General features: G+C 42.9%; 1 protein-coding gene across 3 annotated transcripts in view; it reads right to left on the bottom strand.

Annotated features, from left to right (window-relative positions):
- Positions 1 to 26574, bottom strand: part of KCNIP4 (potassium voltage-gated channel interacting protein 4) — a 913124-nt gene that overhangs the window by 372453 nt on the left and 514097 nt on the right. Inside the window, exon 1 of one of the 3 annotated variants that reach the window (XM_073609365.1) lies at positions 6631 to 7089. The exons of the other annotated variants lie outside the window; for them this stretch is intronic. Coding sequence (XP_073465466.1) covers positions 6631 to 6742 — 112 coding nt within the window. The 5' untranslated portion in view covers positions 6743 to 7089. Of the gene's footprint in view, positions 1 to 6630; positions 7090 to 26574 lie in introns of those variants that run through there. 3 annotated transcript variants of the gene reach the window in all.

Raw genomic sequence — 26574 nt, 5'->3', positions numbered from 1 at the left:
AAAAAATGCTAACAGATAAGGTTGTAAGATGGTGTACAAAGTGCAGTATCCCATAACAGCCAATCGGATTTCACTTTTCATCAATATAGATTAGGCGGATTCATGAAAATAGGCTCCTATAGTTGGAATATTGCTCTATTTCAATAAACAGCTCAAAGAAAATTGAACAGTAACCCAAAGCAACCAATTGGAAATTACTGTACTGAACTCAGCTTTACAATAAGAAATCTGGGAGGGGGTTCTTAGTGTTGTCCTTTGTGCTTAGTGTTTCACTCTTCGTGTTATTTTATTAAATGAGCCTATTTCTATTATTAATCAAACACAAGTGCCATTTATACTGGACCACCCTTGGTGAAGTAATACATCAATTACATATTTGTTTAACATAGTAAATTTGATTGTACTATCCATGATAAATAAATTACAATAAGTAGAAACATGCTTAGGTGGTTATTATCACGAAGACTGAAAAAAATAATTTTAGTAATCTTTTACATGTTTGCAAATCATGACAAATGACTTACAGACTAGCTAGTTTATTAATTCCTGATTTCTAAGTGAATTGTGACATTCAATGCAGTGTTGTACTGGCTTGAAATCTGTAAGCGAAATGAAAGCATAACTCGAAGAATCAATTACTTTATTGATTACTTTGTGATGTCATTATCTTCAGTGATGCAGCAATTTTGCAACGTGGAAAGTTCTCTGAATTTAGCAAAAGCAATAATGTGATATAAGACATACAAAAGATTCTGATTTCCTGATTTGTTTGTCAGTCTGTGACAATAATATCAATTTATTGTAATGAAACTTCAAACAGACTGCAGAAAGTACACATCATGCATAACAAAAGTACATATTTCTGCGGTTTCTTTTATACATAATAAAGTCTGTCCTTGTAATAAAAGCGTGGACGATGGCATTATTTACCTCCATTGATTTATTACATAAGAAGCAGTAGCAAACAAGACTTTCTATGATCTCAGTTTTATCATTAAGAGAGTGTCGCAGTTGGTATGAAGATAAAAAAAATATACTCTATCAGTCTATCAGTGATTTTCCTTATCTTAAGAAGCAGAGAGCTGTACCTTGTTGGCTATCAACAAAAGTAGACATAGAATGGTATCACCTAAATGTAAACGATCTCGTGCTTTTATCTGTGGAATCTAATTGTGGTTATACTGAATATAGTGGATTTAAAGGCCTTTTAAATAGAACGTTATGTCTTTCTGCTGTATTGAACATTTTGTGCATGTGTGTGGTATACAGATGCTCTGTATTGGCAGATTCTTAGCCTGTCTTGCTAGATCTGTTCTTAGGCTGGCCATACATTTATTGATCTCATCATTCGATGAAGAAAAATGCTTCAATATTCCTATTGAAGCTAGCAAATATTGATCAATTTGGTAGCTTTTTAACTCCTTTCAGCTAATTTGAATCAACTTTTTTATCCAAGCTACCACATATCAACCATTTCCTGGTACTATTTGAACCCCTTTCAACTGATTTCATGAAATTCAATTAAAAATAAAGATATCCTTTTATCATTCAGTGGAAAATAACCGCTGCTGAGTTCTCCGGCATTCTCAGAGATTGCTCTCTTCTGAGTGCCTGTTTATGAAGCGATCTACAAACCCTTTGAACTGTGGAGAATGTCTCCTGTTCCTATAATCTCACAAGATGTAGCGAGATTATAGTAACAGAAAATCAGCAAAACACAGAGGTGTCCGTTTATTAAGCAGTGGTGAATTACCGCTGAGCACATGGGCATTCTCAGAGGAGACCGCTCTCTTCAGTACCTCACACTACAACTTGTATTAATAAAATAATAAGGTAAAGTCCCTCACACTGTGTATATATATATATATATATATATATATATATAAAATCTCTCGCTATATCTATCTATCTATCTATCTATCTATCTATCTATCTATCTATCTATCTATCTATCTATCTATATATATATTTTTTTTATCTACATAAATACATATAGATAAATATATTGTGTTTCTAACCTGCTTTACCAGTTTTGGGGGTCTTGTGAAAGGCAGGGGGGCTTTTTTACTGTCTTGATGGGTCTGATTGAGGAAGAAGAAAGTCAGTAATCTTCCTCCTCAGTTCCTCAGGGATTCTCTCTTCTCTTCCCAATTCTCCACCTCTGGGCTGGAGCATCTGGGAGGGAGAAGTCTGATCGCCAGTGAGGTGCCGAGATTGTATCCTCATAAACTGGCCGTCTCTGTCTATGACAGATTCTCTGTGTGCTGAGATGATCTTCTCAGTTTCATAAAATGCTAATATAAAATGCTAATGATCTGAGATGTACTGCGATCATCATCAACGGTGGAGACAAGGGGTGGGCAGGAGGGGGGGCTGCCCTGGGCAAGGTGGAGATTTGAGGGATTGTGCTAGAAGAGGTGCTTTGGAGGGGGGATTTGCAATAGGAGGGCGGATTTGTGTTAGGAAAGGGTATGGGGGGGGGCATTTGTGCTAATAGGGATGATTTGGGGGGATTTGTGCTAGGAGGGGAAATTGGGGGGGGGGGATTTGTGCTGGGAGTGGGCAATTTGGAGGGAGGTAGAGGATTCATGCTCAGAGGGGACATTTTTGGGGTGGAGCATTTGTGCTAGGAGGCGGGATTTGGGGAGGGAGAGGATTTAAGCTGGAAGAGGGGATTTTTTTGCTTGGGGAGAATATTGCCCTGCAAAGGGACTTTACGTTTAGGGGGTAAGTGTGAGGATTAGTGGACTTTTTTTTTTTGGGCGGGGGGGATTTTGCTGACACATGATGCTCATACATTTTGGGAGTGGGGAGGGGTGCCATTTGGCATCTTCACCCTGGACTCCAGACGGCCATCTCGTGGCACTGATCATCAAGATCGCAGCTCATCTCGGCTTTATAAATGGACACCGAACAAATGAGTAATTTAATTGGAAAATGTTCACTGTTCTGCCAGTTGTTCACTCAAAGTGGAACTAAACCCTCCTTTCCTTTTTAGCCAAGGAAGCTGCCATCTTGGCTTTTGTTTGATCTGCAATGGGACTGTTACATTCCTGGCATGTGCCCGGAATGTACCAGTTTTTTGAAACTATTAAATTAATGGGTTTAGTTCTGCTTTAAGAGATCTTTTGATCTGATATCATCTTGAACAACATCATCAGGCAGGAAAAGCTGTTTTTGTCATTTCTGGCTCGAAAAACGGATTAATCAAAGCACACTGACAGCTTCCAATGACATTTGGTGTCCATTTGAAACAATTGTCTCTGACATCAGATCAATTAATTGATGATAACAAAATCAATGTGTATAGACCAGTGTGTCTAATGTGCTTTATACGTAACATAATTAAATATTTATCATAGGTGTATGGGAAAATAATGCAGACAAGTGTAGGGGAAGGTATAAAGCTGCAGATTGACCCCCAAGACAATATATTTCTATTCAGCACCATGGATAAGGGCACAACCACAGGATACTTCGACAACCTGTCCAGACATATTAGCCCAACACTACAAATGTGGCCTGACCTACTATATCAAATGTTTGTTAAATGTTGGGCTATATATCTAAATCCTAAATTCTGGCATTTAAAGCAGAGTTCCAACCACATATATGATTTTTTTTTTTAATCAATCTGTTACTATCCTATTATGCTAATGTTGCATTTGTTAGGCTGGTAACTAGCGCCGCTTTTGTTAGCATTTTATTATAAAACTTACCTTATATTCCATCTGGCTTGTGGGCAGGCGAAGCCCCCAAGCATAAACTTCCGGGTTTACCGTGCAGCAATGAGAGCCCTCGGCGCTGCCCACTGATTCCTGGGAAAGAATGACACACATCTCCCAGGAGCCCTAGCGAGCACAGGCGCTGAGGGAAATGACGTAGATCACCGCAGAGCTGAAGAGGCAGAATACAGGAGACCCCATAGCAACAGTGAAGAAGGGATGGGTAAAAAAAAAAAGAAAAATGTCCAATTGTTGTTGCTGAAGGATTCTAATGTTTATTTCTGTAAAGTAAATTTTATGGGTGGAACTCCGCTTTAACCTATGCTTATCATTATCAGGCATTTATATAGCGCCAGCAATTAACACTGTGTTTTACATCCTGTGCACTCACATCGGTCCTTGCCCTCAAGGAGTTTTCAATCTAAGGTCCCTATCTCCCATGCACAGGTTATGGATAATTAAGACAGGAGACAATTAACCTACCAGCATGTCTTTGGAGTGTGGGAGGAAACCTATGCAAGTACAGGGAGAACATGCAAACGCCATTCTGATAGTGTCCTGGTCGGGATTGGACCAAGGACCCCAGTGGTGCAAGGCAGAAGTGATAATGACTAAGCCACTGTGCTGCTTCTTTTCTCAAGTGTGTGCTCCACCAGAGCTAGACCTTGTATAAGGATATACTTAACCGCTTACCGTCCAGCGCACAATGATATATTTCGGCACAATGGCACGGCTGCGCAAATGGGCGTACCTGTACGTCCCCTTTAAATCGCGGGCTAGTGGGCACGCGTGCGTCCACCGCAGCACGCGTGTCCGCCGCTCCCGTGGACTTGATATCTGCCGGTGGCCCGCAATCACAACACCGAGAGGCAGAACGGGGAGGTGCCTATGTAAACAAGGCATTTCCTTGTTCTGCCTAGCAACATGACAGGGATCTACTGCTCCCTATCATTGGGAGCAGTGATCTCTGTCATGTTCTAGTGAGCCCACCCCCCTCTACAGTTAGAACACACTGAGGGAACACATTTAACCCCTTGATCGCCCCCTAGAGTTTAACCCCTTCCCTACCAGTGACATTTATACAGTAATCAGTGCATTTTTATAGCACTGATCACTGTTTAAATGTCACTGGTTCCAAAATAGTGTCAAAAGTGTCCGATCTGTCTGCCGCAGTGTCGCAGTCATGATAAAAAAAAAAAAAATCGCAGAATGCTGCCATTACTAATAAAAAAAATGATAATAAAAATGGCATAAATCTATCGCCAATTTTGTAGTTGTTATAACTTTTGCGCAAACCAATCAATATACGCTTATTGCAATTTTTTTTACCAAAAATATGTAGAAGAATACATATTGGCCTAAACTGAGGAAGAAATTTGTTTTTTTTAATATATTTTTAGGGGATAGTTATTATAGCAAAAAGTAAAAAATATTGCTTTTTTTTCAAAATTGTCGCTTTTTTTGTTTATAGCGCAAAAAATAAAAACCACAGAGGTGATCAAATACCACCAAAAGAAAGCTCTACTTGTGGGAAAAAAAGGACGTCAATTTTGTTTGGGTGCAACGTCGCACGACCGCTCAATTGTCAGTTAAAATGACGCAGTGCCGTATCCTTCCGGGGCTGAAGTGGTTAAAAAAATCTACCATTTACCTTACTGCTATAAAGGTGATACATAACATTATTTTGAAAGAGTAGTGGATGCTTGGAACCAACTACATTTAATCGAAACTAAAATCAAGTGGCTTAGTGGTTAGCACTCATACCTTCAAGCGTTAGAGTCATTGGAATGAATCCCAATCAGAACACTATCTACATGGAGTTTGCATATTCTCCTTCCAGATGATCTGGTTTCCTCCCACACTCCAAAGACATGCCGGTAGGTTAATTGGCTCTTGTTTAAATTGTTTCTAGTATGTATGCATGTGAGGTATGGACCTTAGATAGTAAGCACCTAACATAAAGTGGCTTAGTGGGTATCACTTATATCACAATGATAGGGGTCATCGGTCTGAATTCCAACCAGAATACTACCTGCATGGAGTTTGCATGTTCTCCTTCTGGGTACTCTGGTTTCCTCCCACACTCCAAAGACATGCTGGTAGAATCAGCTTGTCTAAATTGTTCCTAATATGTGTAAGTATGCATTTGAGGTGGGGACCTTAGATTGTAAGCTCCTTGAGGACATGGACTTATTACAGTTACTTATAGAGTACTAACAAATTATGCAGCACTTTACACATATATATATATATATATATATATATATATATATACATAAATTTGTTCATTCACTGCCCTCAAGGAGCTTACAATCTACAGCCCTTAACTGACATTCACATACAAAGGCCAATTTAGACAGGAGATATTTAACCTACCAGCATGTCTTTGGAGAGTGGGAGGAAACCTACATGGGCACAGGCACAACATGCAAACTCCATGCAGGTAGTGGTGTGTTGAGTCAAACTGACCCTGGAGCTGCCAGATGGAAGTGCTAACCACTAAGCTGCCCAATATATCTTAAATGCTGAGTAAATTGTTGGTGCTATGATAAATACATTTAAAAAATGCCTAACGGTGTCACTACAAAAAGGTTATCTACAGGCTAGTTGTAATCATATTGAAGAGCTGTAGGGATGAGCAAAGTGCAGTCACCCAAAGCAACCACATAGAGATCCCATGAACGCATGCTCCTGGGGTAACCTATAACCAGACCGGTTGCTGGGGGTTTAGGGTCCAGTACATCTTTACTCTAACTTAGACTATGGGGATTCCTCCCAAAACACAGTAAACTTTGCCTTCTATTAGTCAGCAGTATGCAGCGACTGATCCCCACGGTCTTTAGAGGCAATTTAAAAGTGTTGTAGGATCCCCAGCAATGAATAAGAGAAGAAGTGTTAAGTTTACCTTCGGAGAAGTCGATGAGTCCCAACAAATGTAAAAGCTTTAGAGAAGCACAAATAATCATCACTATCCCCACGGTTTGTAGTCCCTCTGACTCCCACTCTGCCGTTATCATCCTTGAAATAGACAAGGCATTCCTGGATCAAACTTTACCGCTGATTAGATGGCTCCTGGGAGTGCAAGCCCTGCACTGATGGATAAGAGGAGAGGAAGCAGCCTTTTCCTGCCTGTGGAAAGGACCGGGCTGACTGAATGAAAATGTGCTGGAGCTGCGCAATTCATGCTTCCCACCGTGTGATTGTGTTAGGAGTGAGTCGTCTTGAGGAGCTGAGGTGGACCACCATCCCCGTGCCTTGACATCATTACTCGCAGCTTAGGCTTTTCATTTGCTGGAGCATCTGCTTCACAACTCCCAGTTTGTAACAGAAGAAATCCTCGACAACTTACACGTACCGGCACGTTGTTTTATGTTCATCGCTAATTCCAGCGCTACGCAGCCTAACCCTAAAGAATCACGGGCTTAACCCTCTGTGCTCCAAACTGTCATTGATGGGCTGCAGTGCAACCCACAGGGGGGGAGGGAGATTTACTAAAACTGGTGCACACAGAATCTGGTACAGCAGTGCATAGTAACCAATCAGCTTCTAATAAATAAACTTTGACAATAAATCCTAGAAGCTGTCATCTTTTCCATCCGGCTTATTAGACTTTTATTCTGCTGAGACTGCCCATAGGCAGGCATACATCAGTTTCACTGAAAGTTATTACACCTACCACCTTTTCTGCTAACATAAATGACTTTATTATTGCATGCTAAAAAATCATTGCTCCTATCTGTAGAATAAAAAGAGAACAGTCCCTAATGGGTAATGCAGATTATCGCTGTGACTGTCACTGGGGTGCATGCATGGGCAGATTGTTTTTTTTTTTTTTTTTTGAGGATAATTTACTAAAAGCTCCATTCACACCTGGGTGTTCTGGATCCAGAATCGCGGCAAAACGCGGAATGCGTTTGCAATGCATTATTTCTGAATGGCACCCCAAATGCAGTGAGATTTTGCCGTGATTGACAAGTGACAAATCGCGGCACAAAAAATCACAACTGTTACACAAACTTCACAATTTAAGAATGTCTTAATGTGCTCTTTATGCCTTGTCATGTCGACAAGTGTTGACTATAGTTTATGGATGGAGTACCTTGTTGAATATGTTGATGATGTGTAACCTTTGTTGGTACTCCAGTTGGAGCCCTATTCTTGTGTATTGATACGTCTGTAATGTCTTTCCATATCTTTCATAAAAATCTTTATGAAAAAAAATTAAAAAATCGCAACTGCAAACGCTCCTGGCTTTGTGCCAAGATTTGGTACATGAGCTTCTTTTTGTTGGAGCGGAGGGAGGCCCATTCAAATAAATGCTTAAGTAAAAAAAAAAAAACGAGCGGCTGCATCTGTCGCTACAGATTGCTCAGGTGTGAATGTAGCCTAAAGGCAAATAGACCTTGCAGCTTGCACATGCAGATGTACTCATTTTCCCCAGATTTAGTAAATGATGTGAAGTCTGATTTCCATCATTCATTCATATGCAAGCTAAAATTATTTTTTTTTTCCTTGCACCTGATTTTGTATTCTTTACCCAATATTTGAAGAGGGTTTTTTTGTACTTTAACCCATTTTAGACTGCAGCTTTGCATTAATTGAGAAGATTCTCTTCTGCAGTTCTCCACCGGCTCTCTCAGCTCTTACTCCCTTCCGAGTGCCCCCATAGCAAGCCACTTGCTATGGGGGAACTCCTGTGGGCTTGATCCCCTGCCGGGCAATTCCTGGATGTGGTGACTGCATTCTCTCTTTTTTTTTAGACTTTCTTTCCTTTCACCTGGTGATCCAGCCAGTAAGTTTGTTTTTTTTCAACAGAACAAGCTGCCGTGCATATGTAGCTGATACAGAGATGAGATGAACCATTTAACACTGTCAGGGGTGCTTACAATGATCAGCTTTTATTTATCTAAAAAATGTATCCCAAAGGGTAAAAAAACGATTGATATAACTGATTTTGAAGTGTGAGTTGGAGTTTGGCTTCATTTTGTTAGTGTACTTAAATCTGCTAGTGCACCTAGACCTCCCTCCCCCCTCCAACCACAGACTGACAATTTTGCTGCCCAAAGGTGCCCTCTGTGCTCCTTCCTCCAGAGTGGGGTACTCTAACACAGGAGGTGCATAACTGGGCAGATCGGCAGGTGAAAACAGAGGGAAAAAAGCCTAAAAAAAGAAAATGAATGTAGCCAACACATCAAATGATTGGTAAGCTGCAATATATTATATTTTGAGGCTGTATTCACACTATCTCCGCATGCGGCTCACAGCAAGGGCCCGGTGCGTCCTCGTTTTCTGTTTCAGTTTCGATTTCAGCCGAAATTTTTGCCTGAATTCAGACCTGAAATGGACCAAAAGACGCACAGGGCTCCTGTGCAGATTCGCACCAGAGCCGCAGCGGAGATATGTGAACCAGCTCCATAGAGAGCCAGTCAAAATCTCCTGCTATTGCGAATTGGATACGGAGAATAGTGTGAACCCAGCCTTATGCTGTGTACACACGACCGGACTTTCGACTGAATCAATCACGTCAGACTTTTCAACTGACTTTCAACTGACTTTTCGACGGACTTTTCGACAGACTTCTGTCGAATTGGACTTGTCTACACACAATCACACCAAAGTCCAACGGATTCGACCGTGATGACGTACAACCGGACTAGAATAAGGAACTTCATAGCCAGTAGCCAATAACTGCCCTGCCGTCGGTTTTTGTCCATCGGACTAGCATACAGATGAACTGATTTTTCAACCGGACTCGAGTCTGTCAGAAAGATTTGAAACATGTTCTAAATTTAAAGTCTGTCACATTTTCCACAGAAAAGGTCCGCTGCAGGTCCGATGAAGCCCACACACGGTCGAATTGTTCGACAGATTCGTTCCGTCGGACAAGTTTGGTCGAAAAGTCCGGCCGTGTGTACACGGCATAAGTGTTGTGTTTAATACCACTTTAAGGTTAAAAAAAAAAATTCTAATTATAAAGTACCTTACTTTACATTTAAGTGTTCTGTATAGGGTAAAGGTCAGGGAGAAGGATGTGCCCACTCGGAAGGGAGCCGAGAGTGCCGGTGGGGAACCCCAGAAGAGGACTTTGAATTTTCTCAAATGAATATAAAGCTTTCTCTGATTGGATGAGGTGGGAGTGATGATGTCACATGTTCCACCTAGTCCAATTAGTAAATGCTTTGAATTCATTGATGTTGATGAAATTGCAAAATGTTCTCTAGATAGTGCCCATGCTGAGCAATTGACATCTTGTGTTCACTAAGGGTAGCCACTTGCCACGGAGGCCAGTGGGAATCATTGTAGCAGTGGTACCTATTATAGTGATTTCCAGCTTCCACGCATAGTTATACTGGTCCAAGCTGGACCAATGTAAATATGCAAACATAGCGATACCTGGAATTCTGATTTAATACCCAACCACTGACACTAACACTAACCTTAAAGGAAATGTACTAAAATAAATCTTTATGCTGTCATTGGAGACCTGATATAAATAAAATTCATTATTATATTTTGCTATGTATTTGTTTCAGGTTACATCTACTATTTACACAGAGCTTTACATATACTGTACTTTTTAAATCAGTTTCTGCTCTCAAAAAGCTTCCAATCTAGGGTCCTTATCTCACACGCATACATATACTTCCTAGGGCCATTTTAGACAGGAGCACAATGATCTACCAGCCTGCCTTTGAAGTGTGGGAGAAAACCAGAGTCCTTGGAGGAATCCAATGCAATCACAGGAAGAACATTTAAAATATATATATGCAGTGTTGTGGGTGGGATCTGTACCAGGTACCCTAGTGCCATGCACTTAGCCACTTTGCAAAAAACATGGATGCTATAAACTTTTGTTTAAATCTGAAATGTTTTCGTGTCCCAGCCATTCTCACAGGAACAAGACGACAGATTGATCCCTGACACAAAACAACATCCAACATATACAGATATCAAAATTTTGTAAATAGGGAAGGGAGCCTAGGGGTGTATTCAGCCAAAATGGGAGACACAGGGCCATGGCAGCCATGTCCAAGAAACTACATGATAATCATCTGGATACTTGATGTGGAAAAATATACAAAAACTGCAGGCTAGAATGGGTTAAAGTACAAAAAAAACTCTTCAACTACTGTCCCACTCTCTCCTTGCAGATCAGATAGATTATAATTTGACCCAGTTTCCTTTATAGAAATGTGCTTATCCCCTAGATTATGATGGGTGGAGAAAATTGACTAGATCATGACAGATCAAGATCCACCTGAAATTACCTTACGTTTGGTACATCTGTGAAGTTGGGTACAAATAGATTGCTGCAAATCCACTCATCCTCACTGCTGTTTACAGAAATATTGCTTGCAAAATATAAAGGAGATTTCTAGAAGTGAAAATTATGATGAGTGGAGTGTGTTGGTCTCATTACTGTTTTTACACACCTGTCATCTGGTGGTCTTTCATCTGGTTAACCTTGCCCTAATTGTGCCCTTGTAGCACAATCGCAGGAAAGACAGCCAGAAGGCCTCTGTAAGGCCAGCCATAGACATGCATGGGTTGCAGGAAAGAAAATCTCTTGATTCCCCCATCAACACAGTTAGTGTTGATAGGGGAATCCCTCCCATGGAGCCATTGTGTTCTCTCAACAGACTGGTTGTACCCAGGTTGATTGATTGATCAACTTGAGTACATTCAGCCTGCCCATACACGGTTCAAATCTTGGCCAGTCACTGCTGTACCAGCTGAGATTTGAACCGTCTATGGCCAGCTTAAGACTTTATCATTAACATCACATGTGACCTGTTCAATGAGCGTACAGATTTCTGTTCACTTAAAGCAGAAGTCTCCAAACAGTGGACCATGGGTCTGACGTGGCCCTTTTCTTGTCTTTATCAGGCCCTTGGGGAATTGTTCCTTCACTGATATGAAGCACTATTCCTCTCACTGATACAAGGCACTATTCCTCCCACTGACATCAATGATGGAGCGGTATTCAATCTATTGACACCAATGATGGGGCACTAGTCAATCTATTGATACCAACGATGGGGCACTATTCCTCCCATTGACACCAACAATGGGGTATTATTCAATCCACTGACACCAATGATGAGGCACTATTCCTCCTAATGACACCAACAATGGGACACTATTCCTCTTAATGACACCAACGATGGGACACTATTCCTCTCACTGACCCCAATGATGGACATTATTCATTCTACTAACACCAACAATGGGGCACTATTCAATCCACTGACACCAATAATGGATCATAATTCCTCCCATGGATTTCAACATTTGGGCACTATTTCTCCCACTGACAACAACAATGACCCAAATTTTGTTTTTTCACCAGGATGAGAATAGAGAGCAAATATTACAATGGGGATATTATTTCTGGTGATCCTGTTGGCAACCAAGTATTCCTTCACTTTGGATTCCCTCATTTCCTGTTTTGGCTTTAGTACAAGAAGTGAAGGCAAATCTCCCCAATGGGGAAAAGATGGTAAAAAAAAACTGACATGGGTTATATCAGGGGTGCCTTTCGTTCTCCTTTAAGAAGAAAAGGTGGAAATATAGTTCAAGTCAAACTCTCGGAATTATCTATTTTTTTAAACTCATATTGGTCCAGCTTGGTTACATGTAAATCTTGTAATTTCAGATCTGGTGGGCTGCTGGGGATTCTGAAATTCGCTATAGTGGCCTGTACTACATGCAGTCACCTCTGGTCTCCTTCGGTAACTTATTTGCCTGTATACTTAACACAGGGGATCATCGTTCAACACCTCCGTCATTCGGAGAAAATCCTGTATTCTTTTATTTGAATATGAGACGCTCTCTGATTGAAAGAGGTGGTAATTGTGACATCTGCCCCTCCTTTCCTCCTTGTCTAATCAGAGAATGTTTTGTATTCATTTAAAAAATACAGGATGTTCTCTAAATGGTGAAAGTGCTGAATGAGCAACAGCAAGTCTGAAACAGACCAACACTGACTTATGTACAGTACCTTGAAAAAGTATTCACACCCCTTGAAATTTTCCACATTTTGTCATGTTACAACCAAAAAGGTAAATGTATTTTATTGGGATTTTATGTGATAGACCAACACAGGGGTGGACTGACAACTCATGGGGCCCCCGGGTACTAGGGAATCATGGGACCCCCTTTGTCCCCACCCACCCACACACAAGCCACACCCTCACAAAGCCCCACGTATATATTACACTGCTACATTACATGCATTGGTCACAGAATTTCTCTACTGTATGTTCAAAATAAATGTTTAAAGAGTTAAGAAAATAAAGAAAAATAAAGTCACATTAACCACGTACATTTACTGCGGGGCTGTGTTTCCTGTGAGCAGAATCACGTACAGGTACTTGATTCTGCACTTGCAGGTCTGCGCGCTGTTTGACCCGCAGCCGCTGTCACGCGGAGGCGTAACTAGAATCTTCAGGACCCCGGTGCAAGAAACCATGAAGGGGCCCCCCCCCCACAGGCATTGCTAGGTCTACAAAAGATCTCGGGCTAGAGCCCATAGCAGTGTACAGTAGCAAGTAAAGAAAGTCATACACTTGGGCGGGCATACACATGTATCCCTTTCATGACTAAGCCTATTTTTGAAATTTGGTGTTTACAAGTTAAAATCCGTATTTTTTGCTAGAAAATGACTTAGAACCCCCAAACATTATATATATTTTTTTAGCAGAGAATCTAGAGAATAAAATGGCGATTGTTGCAATATTTTTTATCACACAGTATTTGTGCAGCGGTGTTTTAAACGCAAATTTTTGGAAAAGTGACACTTTCATGTATTTTAAAAAATCCAAACAGTAAAGTTACCCCAATTTTTTTGTATAATGTTAAAGATGATGTTACGCCGAGTAAATAGATACCAAACATGTCACCCTTTATAATTGCACGCACTCGTGGAATGGCGACGAACTACGGTACCTTTGAAATTCCATAGGCGACGATTTAAAATTTTTTTACGGTTACCAGGTTTGAGCTACAGAGGAGGTCTAGGGCTAGAATTATTGCTCTCGCTCTGACGATCGCGGCGATACCTCACATGTGTGGTTTGAACACCGTTTACATATGCGGGTGCGACTACCGTATGCGTTTTCTTCGCTGCGCGAGCTCGCGGGGACAGGGGCACTTTAAAAATTTTTTTTTTTTTTAATTTAATTTATTTATTTTTGTACTTTATAAATTGTGTTTAAAATTTTTTTTTTTTTTTTTTTTTTTTACTTTTATTGCTGTCACAAGCAATGTAAACATCCCTTGTGACAGTAATATGTGGTGACAGGTACTCTTTATGGAGGGATCGGGGGTCTAAAAGACCCCCGATCCCTCCTTTACACTTCAAAGTATTCAGATCGCCGAAAACGTCGATTCTGAATACTGTGTACTTTTTTAAATTCTGCGCCATTGGCAGCCGAGTAAACGGGAAGTGACGTCATGACGTCGCTTCCGCATTTACAAGAAGAAGGCTGGAACGAAGCCGCTCGCAGCTTCGTTCCAGTCCGCCCCCAGCCGCCGAAGGCAGCCGAACAGACACCGGGCCTCCCGATCGCACGGGAGGCCCGGTAACAGCGGCGGGAGGCGGCGGGAGGGGGGGATGTCCCCTCCCGCTCCTCCGGTATAACAACCGAGCGGCTTTTAGCCGCATCGGTTGTTATATTCGGGTAGCCGATCGCCCGCTGAAAACAACGGTACCGGGATGATGCCTGCAGCTGCGGGCATCATCCCGGTATAACCCCGGAAAGCCGAGTACGCATATATGCGTTCGGTCGGCGGGAAGGGGGTATACAATATACATGTGTGTGTATATATATATATATATACCCCTTACATCAGGGTCCCCAGAGAACCTCCTCTTACATCAGGGTCCTCAGAGAGCCCCCTCCTTACATCAGGGTCCCCAGAGAGCCCCCCCCTTACACCAGGGTCCCCAGAGAGCCCCCGAGCCCCCCTTACATCAGGGTCCCCAGAGAGCCTCCCCATACATCAGGTTCCCCAAAGAGCGTCCCCCACTTACATCAGGGTCCCCAGAGAGCCCCCACCTTACATCAGGGTCCCCAGAGAGCCCCCGATCCCCTTTCATCAGGGTCCCCAGAGAGCCCCCCCTTACATCAGGGTCCCCAGAGAGCCCCCCCTTACATCAGGGTCCCCAGAAAGCCCCCCCTTACATCATGGTCCCCAGAGAGCCCCTGACCCCCCTTACATCAGTGTCCCCAGAGAGCCCCCCACCCCCCCTTACATCAGGGTCCCCAGAGAGCCCCCCCTTACATCAGGGTCCCCAGAGAGCCTCCCCTTACATCAGGGTTCCCAGAGAGCCCCGCCTTACGTCAGTGTCCCCAGAGAGCCCCCCATACATCAGGGTCCCCAGAGAGCCCCCCATACATCAGGGCCCCCAGAGAGCCCCCCATACATCAGGGCCCCCAGAGAGCCCCCCATACATCAGGGTCCCCAGAGAGCCCCCCTTATATCAGGGTCCCCAGAGAGCCTCCCCTTACATCAGGGTCCCCAGAGAGCCTCCCCTTACATCAGGGTCCCCAGAGAGCCTCCCCTTACATCAGGGTCCCCAGAGAGCCCCCCTTACATCAGGGTCCCCAGAGAGCCTCCCCTTACATCAGGGTCCCCAGAGAGCCCCTCATAATTTAGGGTCCCCAGAGAGCCCCTGCATACATCAGGGTCCCCAGAGAGCCCCCCATACATCAGGGTCCCCAGAGAGCCCCCCCCACATACATCAGGGTTCCCAGACTTAAACCTCCCCCAGAGGTTTCCCTGTACCTGGCTGTCTGTGCACCTCTAACCCCCAGCACAGGGGGAGGTGGCGATCGGCAGCTCTATGGTGCCTGTGGACCGCGGGATCTCACTGGGGCTTGTAGTTCTCCTCCTGATTCTGTACAGTGGAGAGGGGAGGGGCCTCTGACCCAGGCAGCAGTCGGCAACATTTTACAAACAGAGCAACTCACTTGTACACTGAAGAGTGAAACGTGTACCTGCCCGGGTCAGAGGCCCCTCCCCTCTCCACTGTATACACGCTGGAGGAGAAATACTAGCCTCAGGGAGATGCCGCGAGCACCATAGAGCTGCCAATCGTGGCCTCCCACTCCCACCACTGCATCCCAAACTGAAAGCCAGAGGTGCAGGGGGAGATGCTGTGTCTTGGGCCCCCCCCCAGCGGCAGAATGGCTCCGCCGCAATGTGACTGCCAGCAGCATACCCCTAGATTCGACGAGCATCTCTTAGGAGCTTCTCACGGGCCCCTTACTGGCCGTGGGCCCTCGGTCGGCGTCTGAATGCCCGAATGGTCAGTCTGCCCCTGGACCAACACATAGTGGCACATAATTGTGAAGTGGAAGGAGAATGATAAATGGTTTTCAAAATATTTTACAAATAAATATGTGAAAAGTGTGGCATGCATTTGTATTCTGTATACCTGAGTCAATACTTTGTAGAACCGCCTTTCGCTGCAAGAGAGTGAAATTTTTGCTCATTCTTCTTTGCAAAATATCTCAAGCTCTGTCAGGTTGGATGTAGAGCATCTGTGAACAGTAATTTTCTTGCCACAGATTCTCAATTGGAACATGCACATGCTTTAATCTAAACCTTTTCATTGTAGCTCTGACTGTATGTTTAGGGTCATTGTCCTGCTGGAATGTGAACCTCTGCCCCAGTCTCAAATCTTTTGCTCCAAAAGGTTTTCTTCTAAGAGTGCCCTGTATTTGGTTCCATCCCATCAACTCTGACCAGCTTCCCTGTCCCTGTTGAAGAAAAGCATCCCCACAACATGATGCTGCCACCACCATGTTTCACAGTGGGGATGGTGTGTTCAGGGTGATGTGCAGTGTTAGTTTTCCGTCACACATAGCGTTTTGCTTTTAGGCCAAAAAGTTCATTTTTGGTCTCCTCTGACCAGAGCACCTTCTTCCACATGTTTGCTGTGTCCCCCACATGGCTTCTCGCAAACCTCAAACGGGACTTCTTATCGCTTTTTTTCAACAGTGGCTTTCTTCTTGCCACTTCTCCATAAAGGCCAGATTTGTGGAGTGCACAACTAATAGTTGTCCTGTGTACAGATTCTTAAACCTGAGCTGTGAATCTTTGCAGGTCCTCCAGAGTTACCATGGACCTCTTGGCTGCTTCTCTGATTAATACTCTCCTTTCCCGGCCTGTCAGTTTAGGTGGACGGCCATTTCTTGGTAGGTTTGCAGTTGTGCCATACTCTTTCCATTTTTGGATGATAGATTGAACAGTACTCTGTGAGTAGGGATGAGCTTCGAGTTCGAGCCGAACTCATGTTCGACTCGAACATCGGCTGTTCGCCAGTTCACCGAACAGCGAACAATTTGGGGTGTTCGCGTCAAATTCAAATGCCGCGGAACACCCTTTAAAAGTCTATGGGAGAAATCAAAGTTTTTAAAACGGACGTTTTTTCGGGAGCAGTGATTTTAATAATGCTTAAAGTGAAACAATAAAAGTGTAATATCCCTTTAAATTTCGTACCTAGGGGGTGTCTATAGTATGCCTGTAAAGGGGCGCATGTTTCCCTTGTTTAGAACAGTCTGACAGCAAAATGTTCATTGATAAAAACAGCATGGGAATTCCCCACGGGGGAACCCCGAACCAAAATTTAAAAAAAAAAAAAAAATGACGTAGGGGGTCCCCCTAAATTCCATACCAGGCCCTTCAGGTCTGGTATGAGTATTAAGGGGAACCCCGGCCAAAATTTTAAAAAAAAATGGCGTGGGGTCCCCCTCAAAATCTATACCAGACCCTTCAGGTCTGGTATGGATTTTAAGGAGAACCCCGCGCCAAATAAAAAAACGGCATGGGGTCCCCCCAAAAATCCATACCAGACCCTTATCCGAGCACGCAACCTGACAGGCCGCAGGAAAAGAGGGGGGGACGAGAGAGCGCCCCCCCAACTGTACCAGGCCACATGCCCTCAACATTGGGAGGGTGCTTTGGGGTAGCCCCCAAAACACTTTGTCCCCATGTTGATGGGGACAAGGGCCTCATCCCCACAACCCTTGGCCGGTGTTTGTGGGGGTCTGCGGGGGGGGGCTTATCGGAATCTGGAAGCCCCCTTTAACAAGGGGACCCCCAGATCCCGGCCCTCCCCCCTGTGTTAAATTTCACAAAAAAACTGTCAAAAATGTTAAAAATGACAAGAGACTGTTTTTGACAATTCCTTTATTTAAATGCTTCTTCTTTCTTCTATCTTCTTTCTTCTATCTTCTATCTTCCTTCGGTTTCTTCCTCCATCTTCTTCTTCTTCGGGTTCTTCTGGTTCTTCCTCCGGTGTTCTCGTCGGGCATCTTCCTCCGCAGCGTCTTGTTCCCTTCTTCTCCTTGGCCCGCTCCGCATCCATAATGGTATGGTATGGAGGGAGGCTCCCGCTGTGTGACGCTTCTCTCTTCATCTTTTTCTCTTCATCTTCTTCTTCTCTTCATCTTCTTGTCTTCATCTTCTTTTCAGGCCGCTCCGCATCCATGATGGCATGGAGGGAGGCTCCTGCTGTGTGACGCTTCTCCTCTTCTGACGGTTCTTAAATAACGGGGGCGGAGCCACCCGGTGACCCCACCCCCCTCTGGGTCTAGTATAGATTTTGAGGTGGACCCCACACCATTTTGGCCGGGGTTCCCCTTAATATCCATACCAGACCTGAAGGGCCTGGTATGGAATTTAAGGGGACCCCCTACGTCATTTTTTTTTTTAAATTTTGGTTTGGGGTTCCCCTGTGGGGAATTCCCATGCCGTTTTTATCAATGAACTTTTATGTGTATTGTCGGACCGGCAATGCATTAATAGCCGGGAGTAGTTTTATATGACTTTTTTTCCTTTGAAATGTCATTTTGCTGTCAGACTGTTCTAAACACGGGAAACATGCGCCCCTTTACAGGCATACTATAGACACCCCCCAGGTATGAAATTTAAATGGATATTACACTTTTATTGTTTCACTTTAAGCATTATTAAAATCACTGCTCCCGAAAATACGTCCGTTTTTAAAACTTTTTTTGCATTGATCCATGTCCCCTGGGGCAGGACCGAGGTCCCCAAACACTTATAACTTGCATATAAGCCTTTAAAATTAGCACTTTTGATTATTCATGTTCGTGTCCCATAGACTTTAACGGTGTTCGCGTGTTCGAACAAATTTTTTGCCTGTTCGCAAGTTCTGGTGCGAACCAAACAGGGGGGGTGTTCGGCTTATCCCTATCTGTGAGATATTGAAAGCTTGGGATATTTTGTTATAACTTAACCCTGCTTTAAACATCTCCACAACTTTATCTCTGACCTGTCTGGTGAGTTCCTTGGCCTTCATGATTCTGTTTGTTTACTAAGGTTCTCTAACAAACCTCTGAGGGCTTCACAGAATACCTGTATTTATACAGAGATTAAATTACACACAGGTGGACTTTATTTACTAATTAGGTGACTTCTGAAGACAATTGGTTTCAATAAATTTTCATTAGGGGTATCAGAGTAAAGGGAGCTGCATACAAATGCACGCCACACTTTTCAGATATTTCTTTGTAAAAAAATTTGAAAACCATTTATCATTTTCCTTCCACTTCACAATTATGTGCCATTTGTGTTGGTCTATCACATACAATCCCAATAAAATACATTTATGTTTTTGGTTGTAACATGACATAATGTGGAAAATTTTAAAGAGCATGAGTACTCTTTCAAGGTACTGTAGCAAAGGATGCTACAGAGAATTTCTGTATCCCCAGCAGCCATTCAGATGTAAAATATGAAGACTTAGATGTGATCAAGAGCTGGACCAATGGAAATCTATACAAAAGATCATTCCTGGAGTGCAACTTTAAAAATTGATTGTTGCTGCCATGGATTTGATATGAGATTACACAAACACTTGCTCACAAACAGAATCAGAGTTAAATATTATATATTCAGCCAATTACAATATCCTGGCCACTTCTGCATCATATATGAAAAGGCACTCATCCACTAAAAACTGAAATGACACACAAATCCTAAAGGATGGCAGGTTATCCAAGTATAAAATATAAGGTGGCATTGCAAAATAGAAAAAATGAGCTTGTGTAAGCTGATATATGAAGACGTTCCTCCATCAGTACTTCGGAGGGAAAATATATATTTACCTCGGGTATGTCTGGATGTGTAAATGCAAATTATCGATAAGAGATCAGAAGAGTTCCATGACTAATTGAGTGCCAGAGAGTCCTGGAAGTGTGACTCTGATCTCCGGAGACTTGTGAAAGATTAATGCTCCCTGTAGGTACACCAGGCAAAGTCTTGAAAATCCAGATGTATGAGATACATGAGGAAGATAATTGTGTGTGCATCCAGCGCTCCACTTGGTTCATTACAAAATGAAGGTTTCTTTATGCAGAAAACTATTTCCAGTATCAGTGGGATTTTGATTAGATCTCCAGTCATTTGGGATACATTTTATTCTGCTCATGTCCTTTTACGCTACTGGCTTTCAATTGTTTCATTCTTCACATTTCGAGTTTTCATATCAAGTGCAAGAGCAGAATTTTGGAGGTGGATTTCAAATTTGCTTGTACTGCTAGGCAGCAAAATCCATGGCTTAGTTTTTATAAGCTTAGTGGCTTTTGAGGACAGGGTCCTGGGTTTATTTCACATTAGGGACATTTCCTGCATGGAGTTTCTACAGGCTCTCTGTGCATTTTCTTCTACAATCTCAATGCAGTAAACCAGGAAGCCAAGGTCTAAATCTGGGGTAGGCAATCTTTCAGAGGTTGAGATCTACGTGGACAAAACGGAGGAAAGCAAAGATCCCTGGTGGGGGGGGGGGGGGGGGGTTAGGTACTGGGCAGCACCCTATGTAAAAAAAAAATTCAAGCTCCCAATAAAAAGATAGCATGAGTAACACACAGTGTGTCACAGTGGTGTCCTCTGCCTCCTTCCCATCATCTCCCACAGTAATGTCCTCTGCCCCCCCCCTCCATACCAGTGTCCACTGTCCTCTTCACATCATCCTCCCATTATAGTGTCCTCTGCCCCCCTTCCCCCGGTAGTGTTCTGTACCCCCCCCCATGCAGTGTCCTCTGCCCCCTTCACATCACTCCCCACTGTAGCATCCTCTGCCGCCCTCCTCCCACAATAGTGTCCTGTACCCCCCAATGCTGTGTCCCCTGACCCCTTCTTATCACCCCCCCCCCACTGTAATGTCATCTGCCCCCTCAAAGCAGTGTCCTCTGCTCCCCTTCACATCACAGATTGTATGTGTGTGTGTGTGGGGGGGGGGGGGGGGGGGGGGGGCTCAGGGCTCCAGCCAATGGTCAGTTGTGCTCTCCTTCCTGGAGACAATTGACCTCAGCACAGGAGTCAGATAGGCTCCTATTGAGATTCCAGTGCGTGGGTGTCTCGAGGCAGAAGCCTGTACAGCCAGTTGGACATTTTTGCTTGCTTAAAAGTGAAATGAGCCTGCATAGTGAGTCTGGGCAGAGAAAGACTCAGAGCCGATACAGTGTTGTTAGCCAGGAGGCTGAATAATTCAGTTGGACTGATGCAACATTGATAAACCCATGCATAGGCGATTGTTTATTTTCATTGAACTGTTCTTTCATCTTTAATAAAAGCGGGTTGCTTTGCCTTGAAATACAGTTCCTGACTGGTGTGGACTTACACTGTCCACATATATCTCCTTTCTAGAACCCATCCCTGGCGTTCTACAGTATATACAGTGGGGTAAACAATTATTTGATCCACTGCAGATTTTGTAAGTTTGCCCACTTACAAAGAAATGAAGGATCTATATATTTTTTATCATACAGTTGGTGTGTTTTAAATAATAGAGACAGAATATCAACCAAAAATCCAGAAAAACATGAAACAAATGCTATGAAATAAGTTGCAGTTCAGTGAGTAAAATAAGTATTTGATCCCCAAGCAAAACATGACTTAGTACTTTGTGGGGAAACCCTTGTTGGCAAGCACAGAGGTAAGACGTTTCTGGTAGTTAGTGACCAGGTTTGCACACATCTCAGAGGGATTTTGGTCCACTCTTCTTTACAGATCTTCTCTAAATCCTTAAGGTTTTTTGGACGTCTCTTGGCAACTCAATGTTTCAGCTCCCTACAGCAATTTTCTATAGGATTAAGGTCTGGAGACTGACTAGACCACTCCATGACCCGTAATGTGCTTCTTCTTTAGCCACTCTGTTGCCTTGGCGGTCTCTTTTTGGTCATTGTCATGCTGGAAGACCCATCCACTACCCACCTTCAGTGTTCTGGCTGAGAGAAAAAGGTTCTTATCCAAGATTTTACAATACATGTCCCCATCCATTAGCCCCTCAATGCGGCAAAGTTGGTCTGTACCTTTAGCAGAGAAACAGCCCTAAAGCATCATGTTTCCACCTACGTGCTTGACTGCAGGGATGGTGTTCTCAGGGTCATAGTCAGCATTTTTCTTCCTCCAAACACAGCGAGTCAAGTTAATACCTAAGAGCTCAATTTTAGTCTCATCTGACTACAGCACTTTCTCCCAATCCTTCTCTGAATCATTTAGATGTACGATGGCATGACTGTACATGTGCCTTCTTAAGGAGGGGGACTTGCCGTCTATGGAGGAAGAAAAATGCTTACTATGACCCTAAGAAGACCATCCCTACAGTCAAGCCCTGAGGTGGAAACATTATGTTTTGGGGTTGTTTCTCTGCTAAAGGTAATGGTTTTTTCTTAATCAGGAAGGCTGGCAACTCTGAACTCTGATGCTCTTGAATAAAAGTACTTTATTTGTTACATGGATACATGGGTACAGGCTATATGCTGACACGTTTCAGCTATGAAGCCTTCATCAAAACCCATCAGCATATAGCTTGTACCCGTGTATCCATGTAACAAATGAAGTACTTTTATTTAAGAGCATCGGAGTTGCCAGCCTTCCCAATATAAGAATTGCACCTGTGGGGCCTGAACGCCCTGACTAGAGCACCGGATCACAGTTCGCGGACTCATATTGGCAATGGAGCTGGGGTAACATTATTTTGTTTCTTTCAAAGACCGACTTTGCCGCATTAAGGGGCCAATGGATGAGGCCATGTATTGTAAAATATTGGATGAGAACCTTCTTCCCTCAGCCAAAACACTGAAGATGGGTCATGGATGGGTCTTTCAGCATGACAATGACCCAAAACATAGCACCAAAGCAACAAAGGAGAGGCTCAAGAAGAAGCACATTAAGGTTAATGGAGTGGCCTAGACACTCTCCAGACCTATAGAAATTGAATGGAGGGAGCTGAAACTTCGAATTGCCAAGCGACAGCCAAGAAACCTTAAGGATTTGGAAAAGATCTGTAAAAAAGAGTGGACCAAAATCCCTTCTGAGATGTGTGTAAACCTGGTAACCACCTACATGAAAAGTCTTATCGCTGTGCTTGCCAACAAGGGTTTCTCCACTGAGTTATAAGTCATGTTTTGCTTGGGGATCAAATACTTATGTTACTCACTGAACTGCAACTCAATTTATAACATTTGTATCATGTGTTTTTCTGGATTTTTGGTTGGTATTGTGTCTCATTTAAAATACACCATGATAAAAATTATAGACCCTTAATTTCTTTGTAAGTGGGCAAACTTACAAAGTCTTCAGGGGATCAAATAATTATTTTCCCCACTGTATGTATATGAGAATGCTTAACTTATTCAGAGTCTGACTCTTCAGCTTGAGAGCCAGTGAAGAATAGAGACTGTTGCCATCTGTGTATTGGCTGATCTCACACACTGGTCTCCCAGTTTCTCTGTATGCATATACTGTAAAGAAACAGAGCTCAGTAGTTGATAACATTCCTCTAACTACATACAGTACCTCTGTTATTCAATACTGTTGAGCACTCTTAAGCTGGCCATACATGGTCGAATTTCGAAAGAATTTTCTTTTGAAAATCAGAAAATGTGTGCGTTTTGTGATCCGATGGTGTCACTATTGATTTCGAAATTCGACCAACCAAGCCTTCAATTTCACCTCATGTTGCTACAGAAAAGAATTTTCATGGCTGGGAATCTTCTTTTCTTTCCGGGAATTTTCTTTTCTTGCACATGCGCTTTTCTTTTTCGATTATATTTCTCGCATGATTCTCCCATCATTGATTAGAAAATCGTTTGTTTTTCAAAAAATTTCCAACATGTCTGATTACTCAAATTTGATGGCCGCACGAAAATCAGCTGTTGCTGCAGCCCGCTAATGGTGCAAAATACGAACGAAAGTTCTTAGATAAGATTTTCAAAATTCGACACATGTATGGCGTGCCTTAGGCTAGCTTCCCATCTGAGTGGTTCTGCCTGCCGTGTTTCCTGCTGGAAAAAGGTTCTTGCACCTTTATTAAAACTCAACCGCATGGAAACCCCATGGTACGTTAGCACCATGCTTTTCTGTATGCAGGAAACCACAGCTTGCTTTTCAGTGTGTGGGGGTGCCTTAAAAAGGTAAGGACACCACCGCACATTTTTTTGCAAAAGCAGTATGTTTTTTGAGCAGCTGTATTCGAGTGCAGGAAAGTGTGCAATTTACATGAATTCCCGCACCTGCACAAATGTAAACCTAGCCTTAGGAGCTGGGAGATAGTGTGTAAAGTCAAGCGCAGCTCATATTGCTGTAACCTCAGATGACTTCCAACATTAGCCTCTCAAACTGAATAGTCAGACTCTAGCAAAGTCAGTAAAGTTAAAGTAAATTAAAAAAAACTTTCATGTGAAAGTCTGCAAAGTTACACTCATTTATTACAGAATATTAGGACCTTGATTTCATGCTAAAGCAAACATAAGTATAGTCTATTAAGATCAAAGTTCATGTATTTTTTCCTATTAAATATCAGACATTTTTTTCCCACTATTTCATGTGGGAGGAATTCAAATTATACAAACAAAAGTAAATGACCACCGTCTTTGAAATACTTATTGTATCCATGACAGCGAGAAATATTTCTTACGTATCTTGTATTCTGCAAGTAAAACATTACATTACATTGACTACTGGCTGAAATAAATCAGAAATATTGCATATTAGGCAACAGATTTGGATTTACTGCGACCATGCTGGCTTCTAAAAAAAAAAAGATGATACCTATTTTAGCAAAACAAATTATCAACAACAGTCCAGTGTAGCGTTCTCTTCAGCGCAGGAGTTTGGGGGTCCATTTCATTGCATAACCAATAAATTATGTTGCTGAATATATTTTGGGTAGCAAAAAAATATATATTTGAACTCGGTAACAAGTCAAGGCTAGATAGTAGCCCTACTAAATCATAATGAATCTTTTCCCCTGTTCCCCTCCTCCCCCCTCATTTCCATGATACTTTTGCAAAAGATGGTACTAACCCGATTAACTTCTCTGCTTCTATTCACTCCTTGTATGACTACAGTATTGATTCCTCACCCTTGTGGTCGACAAACAATTTTGCAAATACAGTTCAGTTTTTTTTTTTATATGTTGCTGCCTTTTCTCTATGTATGCTCCTGGTTAACTTCTGGATGAGACTGCTGTATCTACTGTATGTCTGTATCTTATTGAATAGCTCAACTGATATATGCTGCTTTGTTTGTATGCTGCATTACATTTAATAAAATGTTTACCTTATAAAATAAAATTATTTTGAATAAAAAGAAATTGGTGTAGCCACTAAAGCAACTGAAACAAAAAAATATTCAATTTAAGAAAAATAAAACAAGGGAACAATGTATAAAGTGATACACACTGTGAAGGTAAGTACAGGTGAGAATGTAACCAACATATCTAACTAAAGGTCACAATAAACAACAGAAGATTTAATGATACCCTCCAGGTTTCCACCTCTGGACCATAATGAAAAGATCAGAATAAAGATTACCGTATTTATCGGCGTATAACACGCAAAGGCGTATAACACGTGCCTTCATTTTAAGAGGGAAGTTTCAGGGAAAAAAAAACATATTTAAAAAAAAAACAGCTTTGAAGCAAATTAAGGGTCAGTGCCCATGAATGCAGCCTGATTAGTGCCATCTGCAGCCTCCCCATCTCCCATCAATGCAGCCTGATCAATGCCCATCTTCAGCCTGATCAATGTCCATCGGCAGCCTGAGCAATGTCCATGTGCAGCCTGATCAATGTCCATCTGCAGCCTGACTAATGTCCATCTGCAGCCTGATCAATGCCCATCTGCAGCCTGACCAATGTCCATCTGCAGCCTGATCAATGCCCATCTGCAGCCTGACCAATGTCCATCTGCAGCCTGATCAATGTCCATCTACAGCCTGACCAATGTCCATCTGCAGCCTGATCAATGCACATCTGCAGTCTAACCAATGTCCATCTGCAGCCTGATCAATGTCCATCTGCAGCCTGATCAATGTCCATATGCAGCCTGATCAATGCCCATCTGTAGCCTGATCAATGCCCATCTGCAGTCTGACCAATGTCCATCTGCAGCCTGATCAATGTCCATCTGCAGCCCATCTTCCATCAATGCAGCCTGATTAATGCCATTTTTTAGCCTAAAATGCCCCTCTGCAGCCTCACCATCTCTCATTAAAGCAGCCTGAACTGTGCAGGAAATCACTGAGCCGTCATCTCCTGTTTACTCGGCTCTCACTCGGCTCTTACTCGGCTCTCACACACACAGTCCTGCCTCCACCATCTGCATTGGACCAGCTTCTGTGATAGACAGAACACTGGTCCAATGCCGGTGGTGGGGCTGTGTGTGTGACGTGAGAGCCGAGTGCGAGAGTAAACAGGAGATGATGTCTCATGAATTCCGGCGGCGCTCATCCCCCTCCTTCCCCTCCAAGGTACACTATCAGCGTATAACACGCACCCCTGATTTGCTCCCTATTTTCAGGGAAAAAA

Source organism: Aquarana catesbeiana, linkage group LG01 (genome assembly GCF_042186555.1).
Source record: "Aquarana catesbeiana isolate 2022-GZ linkage group LG01, ASM4218655v1, whole genome shotgun sequence".
Taxonomy (NCBI): Eukaryota; Metazoa; Chordata; class Amphibia; order Anura; family Ranidae; genus Aquarana; species Aquarana catesbeiana.
The sequence above is the reverse complement of the archived record's forward strand: the minus strand, read 5'-3'. Positions and strand labels throughout refer to the sequence as shown.